The sequence below is a fragment of the Sminthopsis crassicaudata genome, chromosome 1, assembly GCF_048593235.1.
Source record: "Sminthopsis crassicaudata isolate SCR6 chromosome 1, ASM4859323v1, whole genome shotgun sequence".
NCBI classification, from domain to species: Eukaryota; Metazoa; Chordata; class Mammalia; order Dasyuromorphia; family Dasyuridae; genus Sminthopsis; species Sminthopsis crassicaudata.
The window spans coordinates 59,652,400-59,662,160 of record NC_133617.1 but is presented as its reverse complement, the minus strand read 5'-3'; the positions used below and the strand labels follow the sequence as shown (position 1 = coordinate 59,662,160).

At 33.6% G+C, this 9,761-nt stretch overlaps 1 protein-coding gene across 1 annotated transcript; it reads left to right on the top strand.

Annotated features, from left to right (window-relative positions):
- The first annotated feature begins 828 nt into the window (after positions 1 to 828).
- LOC141551972 (olfactory receptor 1f45-like) lies at positions 829 to 1,771 on the top strand. Its single transcript, XM_074284274.1, is given in 2 exon segments — positions 829 to 1,674; positions 1,676 to 1,771. Coding segments are annotated over 2 exon segments (942 nt in total).
- The last annotated feature ends 7,990 nt before the right edge of the window (positions 1,772 to 9,761 follow it).

Below are 9,761 nucleotides of genomic sequence, written 5' to 3'. Positions count from 1 at the left end.
AGAATTCTTCCAATTTCAGAGTACAAGGTGAAACTGCAAAGTATTAGATCATGATTTGGAACATGTTTTCCCGAGGTGCTAACAGTTCTATTTTAGAACTGTTTTCATCCCTTGACCATTGTTTATTGGAGAATGTTCTTTGCAGTATGCATATCTTCTCAATTCCCTAAATATTTTGTATCTCTGACTATTAGCAATGATATTTTCTTTAATGTAACCAAATGTTTTCCCACTATCCCATTTCTCTTCCAATTCTTTTATTGATTTTATTCATATGAAAATACTTAAAATACTTTCATTTATCTATTTTGTCCATCCAAGGTAAGATCAAATGAAGTAATATTTGTAAATTGTGTACCACAATTCCTGGAACAATAGTAGGTTCTTAATAAATGTTTATTCTAGTCTCCCTTTTTCCTCAAAGTCTAAACTACTATGGTTAGATGCTTTTACAATTTTATCAACAGGTAAGCCTGATGCCTATCTTCCCAGAATTCTTCCAATTTCAGAGTACAAGGTGAAACTGCAAAGTATTAGATCATGATTTGGAACATGTTTTCCCGAGGTGCTAACAGTTCTATTTTAGAACTGTTTTCATCCCTTGACCATTGTTTATTGGAGAATGTTCTTTGCAGTATGCATATCTTCTCAATTCCCTAAATATTTTGTATCTCTGACTATTAGCAATGATATTTTCTTTAATGTAACCAAATGTTTTCCCACTCTCCCATTTCTCTTCCAATTCTTTTATTGATTTTATTCATATGAAAATATACAAACCAATTTTGAATGAGTTGTTCTAATTTCATCTCCTTTCCCAATAGATCCATGGAAGGAGGAAATCAAACAAGCATCTCTGAGTTCATCCTTCTGGGACTTTCAAACCAACCTGAAAAAGAGAGAGTTCTGTTTTTCTTATTCCTGATTATGTACGTGATCACAGTGCTATGGAACCTGCTCATCATTCTAGCCATTAGAACTGACTCTCACCTTCACACCCCCATGTACTTCTTCCTCAGCAATTTGTCCCTTGTTGACATTTGCTTCACATCCACCACTGTCCCCAAGATGTTGGTTAACTACCTATCTGGAAATAAAGCAATTTCTTATGTTGGGTGTCTGACACAAATGTTCTTCTTCATCTGGTTTGGAGGAATAGATAGCGTCATCCTTGCTTCCATGTCCTATGACCGTTATATGGCCATCTGTGCCCCATTACACTATACCATGATTATGACCCAAAAAGTCTGTACCCATCTAGTAGCAGCATGCTGGTTTTGGGCTTGTATTGATGCCCTGATTCACACTATTTCTGTGATGCCACTTTCCTTCTGTGGCCACAATAAAATCCCTAATTTCTTCTGTGATCTCAGTTTAGTCTTAAAGTTGGCCTGCTCAGATACCTTGCTGAATGATCTGATGATCTACATTGTAGGAGGACTGACAGCCATTATTCCCTTTATCAGCATCCTCATCTCCTATATGTGCATTTTCATTGCAGTCCTGAAAATCCCATCAGCTCATGGGAAAAAGAAAGCTTTCAAAACTTGTGGCTCCCACCTTGCTGTGGTCTGTCTCTTCTATGGAACAATCATTGGAGTGTACTTCAACCCTACATCCTCCCATACAGCCCAAAAGGACACAGCATCAACTGTGATGTACACTGTAGTCACCCCCCATGCTGAACCCTTTCATCTACAGCCTAAGAAACAACGATATGAAAAGAGCCTTAAGGATGCTCTTCAGCAGAGAACCAGGTATCTCCCTATGACAATTGTCACTCTCCTCAGCGTGGCTATCTGAGTCTCAAACAATTATCCATTGGTTTAACAAATTTTCAATAAAATGTCCCAAGTATATTAATAAAGTCAGTTGCTCACCTCTTATCTAGACTAGTGGGGATATACTGTGATAAGAAGGCTATAGCAACTTTGAGTCTCCTTCTGATTCTATGCACTTCTTAGTAGAGCAATCACATAATCTTCTGTGCCTCAATTTCGGTGAAATGAAGGGACAGCTATGTTCATATCTGCTCACTAGAGGATTTCAGTACTAGTCCAAATCCTGATCATGGGTGAGGAGTGAAGGGGCAGAACTCATGAAGATGGTCAAATAGGAGTCCATTTATTCCAAAATTTTTCAGCCTTTTATATCCTAATACACTTACATAACTATAGCACACTGCGTATGCATGTGCATCCAAGGTAAGTATCTGAGATGTTCCTAGAGGGGTGGGGAGCCCAACCAGACATATCAGCAAAGTTCCTTTTTCTGGACTTAAAGGTCTTGTACCTCACTCAGGGTTCCCCACTAGAGGGTCTATACAGCTAAACAGGGAATACTTTACAGAGTTAAAGAAAATGAAATTCTGCAACTTAAAGACTAACTTGCCTGGAACACTGAACATTATCCATTTTGAGAGGTGGATTTGAACCCTGATCTTCTTGATTTCAAGATCTACATTTATATTTATTCTACTACACTGCTGCTTTAAGAAAAGCAGGAATTATATGAACAAATTATTAAGAATTAAGAAATCAGGAAATATGAACAAAATCACAAAACACTTGCCACAAAAATAAAGTCAGATTTAAATAATTGGAAAGACATTCAGTGCTCTTGGATTGGCCAAGCGAATATAATTAAGATGACAGTACTCCCTAAACTAATCTATTTATTTAGTGCTATACCAATCAGACTCCCAAGAAACTATTTTAATGACCTAGAAAAAATAACAACAGAATTCATATGGAACAACAAAAGGTCGAGAATTTCAAGGAAATAATGAAAACAAAAATTAAATGAAGGTGGTCTAGCTGTACCTGATCTAGAACTGTATTATAAAGCAATAGTCATCAAAACCATTTGGTATTGGCTAAGAAATAGACTAACTGATCAGTGGAATAGGTTAGGTTCACAGGAAAAGATAGTGAATAAAAATAGCAATCTAGTGTTTGACAAACCCAAAGATCCCAAATTTTGGGATAAGAATTCATTATTTGACAAAAACTGTTGGGAAAACTGGAAATTAGTATGGCAGAAACTAGGCATGGACCCACATTTAACACCACATACTAAGATAAGATCAAAATGGGTCCAAGATAGACATAAAGAACGAAATCATAAATAAATTGGAGGGACATGGGATGGTTTACCTCTTGGACTTGTAGAGGAGTAAGAAGTTTGTGTCCAAGGGAGAACTAGAGACCATTATTGATCACAAAATAGAAAATTTTGATTACACTAAATTAAAAAGTTTCTGCACAAACAAAACTAATGTAAACAATATTAGAAGGGAAGTAACAAATTGGGAAAACATTTTTACAGTTAAAGGTTCTGATAAAGGCCTCATCTCCAAAATATACAGAGAATTGACTTTAATTTATAAGAAATCAAGCCATTCTCCAATTGATAAATGGTCAAAGGATATGAACAGACAATTTTCAGATGATGAAATTAAAGCTATTTCCACTCATATGAAAGAGTGTTCCAAATCACTATTGATCAGAGAAATGCAAATTAAGACAACTCTGAGATATCATTACACACCTGTCAGATTGTCTAAGATGACAAGAACAAATAATGATGAATGTTGGAGGGGCTGTGGGAAAACTGGGACACTGATGCATTGTTGGTGGAGTTGTGAAAAAATCCAACCATTCTGGAGAGCAATCTGGAATTATGCCCAAAAAGTTATCAAAATGTGCATATCCTTTGACCCAGCCATACTACTACTGGGCTTAAATCACAAGGAAATACTAAAGAAGGGAAAGGGACCTGTATGTGCCAAAATGTTTGTGGCAGCCTTTTTCATAGTGGCTAGAAACTGGAAAATGAATGGATGTCCATCAGTTGGAGAATGGTTCAGTAAATTATGGTATATGAATGTTATGGAACATTATTGTTCTTTAAGATATGACCAACAGGAGGAATACAGAGAGGCTTAGAGAGACTTACATCAACTGATGCTGAGTGAAAAGAGCAGAACTAGTGGATCATTTTACACTTCAACCATGATACTGTATGAGGATGTATTCTGATGGAAGTGGATATCTTCAACATAGAGAAGAGCTAATCCAATTCCAATTGATCAATGATGTTCAGAATCAGCTACATCCAGAAAAGGAACACTGGGAAATGAGTGTAAACTGTGAGCATTGTTTTTTGTTTTGTTTTGTTTTGTTTTGTTTCTCCTCCCAGATTATTTTTACCTTCCAAATACAATCCTTCCTTTGCAACAACAACAACAACAAAATTCGGTTCTGCACATATATATTGTACCTAGGATATACTGTAAGATATTTAATATGTATGGGAATGCCTGCCATCTAGGGGAGGGGGTGGAGGGAAGGAGGGGAAAAACTCGGAACAGAAGGGAGTACAAGTGATAATGTAAAAAAAAAAAAAAAAAATTACCTATGCATATGTACTGTCAAAGAAAATGTTATAATTATAAAAATTAATTAAAAATAAAGAAAGAAAATAGAATGGAGATACAAAGGAAGATTTTTTTCTCATTAATACATGGAACCTATATAAAAATTGACCATGTATTTATTAGGGCATAAAATACTCAAAATCAAATGCAGAAAGGCAGAAATAGTAAATGTATTTTTTCAGATCATGATGCAATAAAAATCACATACATTAAAAGATCAGGAGAGAAAAAAAACAAAAATTAATTGGAAACTAAGTAATCTAATCCTAAAGGAGTGGATGAAACAACAATTCACAGACACAATCAATAATTTCATCCAAGAGAATGACAATAATGAGAAATCACACCAAAATTTATGGAATGCAGCCAAAGCAGTTCTTAGGGAAAGTTTTACATCTCTAGATGCTTACTTTCATAAAATAGAGAAAGAGAAGATCAATGAATTGGGCATACAACTAAAAAATAAAACTAGGAAAAGAACAAACTTAAAAACCTTCAATTACATATCAAATTTGAAATTCTCTAAATAAAAGGGAAGATTAATAACACTGAAAGTAAGAAAACTATTGAATTAATAAACAAAACTAAGAATTAGTTTTATTAAAAAACAAGAAAATAAAGTTTTAGTTAATTAGATTAGAAAAAAAGAAAGAAGAAAATCAAAATGTTAATATCAAAAATGAAAAGGGAGGCCTTTCCACCACTGAAGAGGAAAATAGAGCAATAATTAGAAATTATTTCATCCAATAATGTCAATAAATGTCTTTTTATATGTCAGTAAATCTGATAATCTAAGTGAAATGGAGGAATCCTTAGAAAAATATAAATTGCCCAGGTTAACAGAAGAGGAAATAAATTACTTAAATAATCCCATTTTTGAAAAAGAAATTGAACAAGCTATTAATCAATTCCATAAGAAAAAATCTCCAGGGCCAAATAGATTTACATGTGAATTCTACCAAATATTTAAAGAACAATTAATTCCAATACTATTCAAAATATTTGAAATATAGGGAAAGAGTGCTACAAAAGTATTTTTATGACACAGATATGCTTCTGATACCAAAACCAGGTATGTTCAAAACAGAGCAAGAAAATTATAGACCAATTTCCCTAATAAGTATTGATGCAAAAATATTAAATAAAATATTAGCAAAGAGATTACAGCAAGTTATCACCAGGAAAATATACCATGACCAAGTAGGAGTTATACCAGGAATGCAGGGTAAATTCAATATTAGGAAAACTATTACCTAATTGACTACATCAATAACCAAACTAACAAAAATCATATGATTATTGCAATAGATGCAGAAAAAGCATTTGATAAAATTCAACACCCATTCCTATTAAAAACACTAGAGTATATAGGAATAAATGGGCTTTTCCTTAAAATGTTCAGTAGCATCTATTTAAAACCATCAGTAAGCATCATATGTAATGGGGACAAACTAGAACCATTCCCAATAAGGTCAGGATTAAAACAAGGTTGTCCTCTATCACCATTACTATTCAACATTTTATTAGAAATGTTAACTTTGGCAATAAGAGAAGAACAAGAAATAAGAGTAGGTAATGAGGAAACCAAATTATAATTCTTTGCAGATGATATGATGGTATAATTAGAGAACCCTAGAAAATCAACTAAAAAACTATTAGAAACACTTCACAAATTTAGTAAAGTTGTAGGATACAAAATAAATCCACATAAATCATTAACATTTTTATACATTACCAACAAAGTCCAGCACCAAGAGATTAAAAAAAAGATATTGCATTCAAAATAACTGTTGATAGTATAAAATATTTGGTAATCTATCTGCCAAGGAAAAGTCAGGAACTATATGAATACAACTACAAAACACTTTCCTCACAAATAAAGTCCGATCTATCAGTTGTCAAAATATCAAGTGCTCATGGTTAGGCTGAACAAATATAATAAAAATTATATTACTACCTAAATTAATTTATTTATTTAGTGCCATACCAATCAAATTTCCAAGAAATTATTTCTTAGACCTAGAAAAATTAATAACAAAGTTCATTTGGGAGAACAAAAGGAAAAGAGTCTCAAGGAAATTAATGAAAAAAAAAATGCTAAATCTATTATTTAAAATATTTGCTACTTCTTTTAAATACATGACAGTTATCATGTAAATCCCTTTTATTCTTTTGTTTTTTTCTTCCTTCACACAGTCTGATGTGTGATGATTACCATTAAATACAAATATATAAAATCATTCTATACATACTTTTATTTATCAGTTGTAGTTAATTTGGTAATTGATAATAATAAAAATTACTTACTCAAAGTTGTACTTAAAAAATACTGCTGTTATTACATGCCATGTTCTCTTGGTGCAGCTCATTTCACTCTCCATTATTTTATGCACATCTGTCCATGTTTTTCTAAGATTATTGAAGTCATTGTTTCTTATACCACAGTAGTATTCCATCACAATCATATATAACTTATTTAACCATTTCCCAAATGATGGGCATTTCTGCAATTTCCAGTTATTTGCCACTACAAATAAAACTGCTATAAATATATTCAATATATAGCATCTTTTTGCTTACATAATCATTTTTGGAAACAGATCTAATAATAGTACCTGGATCAAAAAGTATGGGCAATTTAATAAATTTTCAGGTATAATTCTACATTGTGGAATTCCACAAAATGTGTGGATTAGTTTATATGTGCTTTATCTTAAAGAACTAATTGAAGATTATCAAAAATGCTAAGATATTGGCCATATGGCAAGATATAGGCTTAAGAATTAGCACTTGAGCATCCATATGGAGGAAAGGGAAGATTTTCTATTCCCCACTCCTTACCAATTTCCCTCATCTTCTTCCCTCAGAAAACAGGCACAGCAAAGGTCCATATATAGAGGAAAGATTATCTTTCATTACACTGGATGCTCTTCTTATTGCAGGTTATGGGAAATGAGAGTGATAGGTGCAGAAGAGAGTCTAAGTTGTCTTTCATTGGCACATAGAGCCCTGTGAAGTAGCTACTACTATTATTCCCATTTTGCAAATGAGAAAACTGAGGTAGTAGATAGATTTTAAGTGACTGTATCACACTCACACAGCTTTGAAGTATTTGAGGGCAGATGTGAACTCAAATCTTCCAGACTCTAGACACAGTACTCTATATCATTACATTGTGAGATCCTCTTTTGTCCCTCTTTGTATTCCCTAGCACTTGGTACACTGCCTGCCTAAATATAATTTATTGATTGACTATCCACCATTACCTAAGATGATGTGTCTAAAGAGTACTGGATTTAGAGAGTCAAAGGAACTGAGGTTTGGAACTATGCCCAGAGGACTATCAAAATCTGCATGCCCTTTGATCTAGCAATGTTTCTGCTGGGCTTATATACTTGTATACTATATACTTATGTAAGTATATATACTATTTATATACTAAAGAAATCTTAAAGGAGGGAAAGGGACCCACATGTGCAAAAAATATCTGTGGCAGTCCTTTTTGTAGTGGCAAGAAACTGGAAACTCAGTGGATGCCCATCAGTTGAAGAATGGAGAATAAGTTATAATATATGAATGTTATGGAATATTATTGTTCTATAAGAAATGATCAGCAGGATGATTTCAGAGAAGTCTGGAGAGACTTACATGAACTGATATTAAGTGAAATAAGCAGAACCAGTAGATAACTCTACATGACAACAACGACATTATAAGATGATCAATTCTGATGGACTTGGCTCTGTTCAACAATGAGATGATTCAGGCCAATTCTAACAATCTTGTATTGAAGAGCCATTTACACCCAAGAGAGAATTGTGGGAACTGAATGCAGATCCCAACAGAGCATTTACATTCTTTTTGTTTTTGTTTACTTGCATTTTATTTTCTTTCTCATTTTTTTCCTTTTTGATCTGATTTTTCTTTTGCAGCAAGATAATTGTATAAATATATGCATATATTAGATTTAACTTATATTTTTACTATGTTTAACATATATTTGATTACTTGCCATGTGAGAGAAAGGGTGGGGCAAAAAGGGGAAAATTGGAACAAAAGATTTTGCAGGCATTAATGTTGAAAAATTATTCATGAGTATCTTCTGAAAATAAAAAGCTTTAATCAAACTAAAGAAATTCAGCTCATACTGCAAGCTATATGATTCTGACTCAGCAAGCTCCCTATTTCCTACATTGTAAAATGAGATCACAGAACTAGATAATCACTGATAAGGGCTTTAATATGCTGGTACTGGGCTGCTCTTAGATACTGAAATTCCCAATTTTTCTCCATGAAAAGAATGAATTCCAAAAGTGAATACAAAATGCAATTATGTATGATAGCTATGACTGGGGAAACAGTTTATGGGGAAACTTATAGATCATGAATTCAAATTATATGCTTCCAACTGATTTCTGATACTGCTTAACCTTGGGCAAGTTACTTTCATAACTGCCCAAAAGTTTTATTTTTTCATTTCTGAAATAAGGGGTTCAGACTAGATAGGTGGTCTCTGAGATCCTTTCCAGCTCTAAATTTGTGATTGTGTCGTGCTGTGTACCAAAGGAACTTCTGAAACAAAGTTTATATAGAATCTACATCTGAAGTTCCCTCACAGCCCTGATTTTCAGTAGGCTATACACTAAAATTTATTTCAGCTCAATGCTCTAAGATCAAAGTTTTCTTCCCTGGGAAAAAAGTTAGAAATAGAGGGAATTCTTAGCACTGCTATGACAGCAATATTGTAAAAATAAATTGGACAACTTCGTTCAAATTCTTCCCCACAGGAAGCCAAGCCCAAAGAGACTGAAGTAAAAAATGGACAATTACTTGGGGATAATTTCTAACAAGGACCTCAGGGAATTAGAGCCTTGGACACAAGGACTCTTTGTAAAAGCACCTACAATGATACCTACTCACCTTTGCTAGTGGGCAAACCAGATTCTTGCTGTAACACATGCCACTTCAGTTGGCATCTCAAGCCCTTTTCCTGGAAGAACATAGATTTACTAGTTCCCCATCAATCTATGGGAAGGAAACCAGGGAAGACACCAGAGCTGGGTTCTTCAGGAACAGAATAGAGGATTCTGACCAAATATCCAAGTAGGTGAAACTGCAGAAGGTACTTGCTATTCATCTCAAGGGAGAAAACTTATACAAAGTAATATAGTGAAGGAGTTATATAATCTTAACACCTTCATGCTAAAAAGGACTTGAGTGTATAGATGGTCAGAATTGAAACAGAATTTCTTTTACTTTCATCTTACATTTTTCTTATTTTTTAGCTTTATTGATAGGACTACAAAATATTTTTCCTATCCAA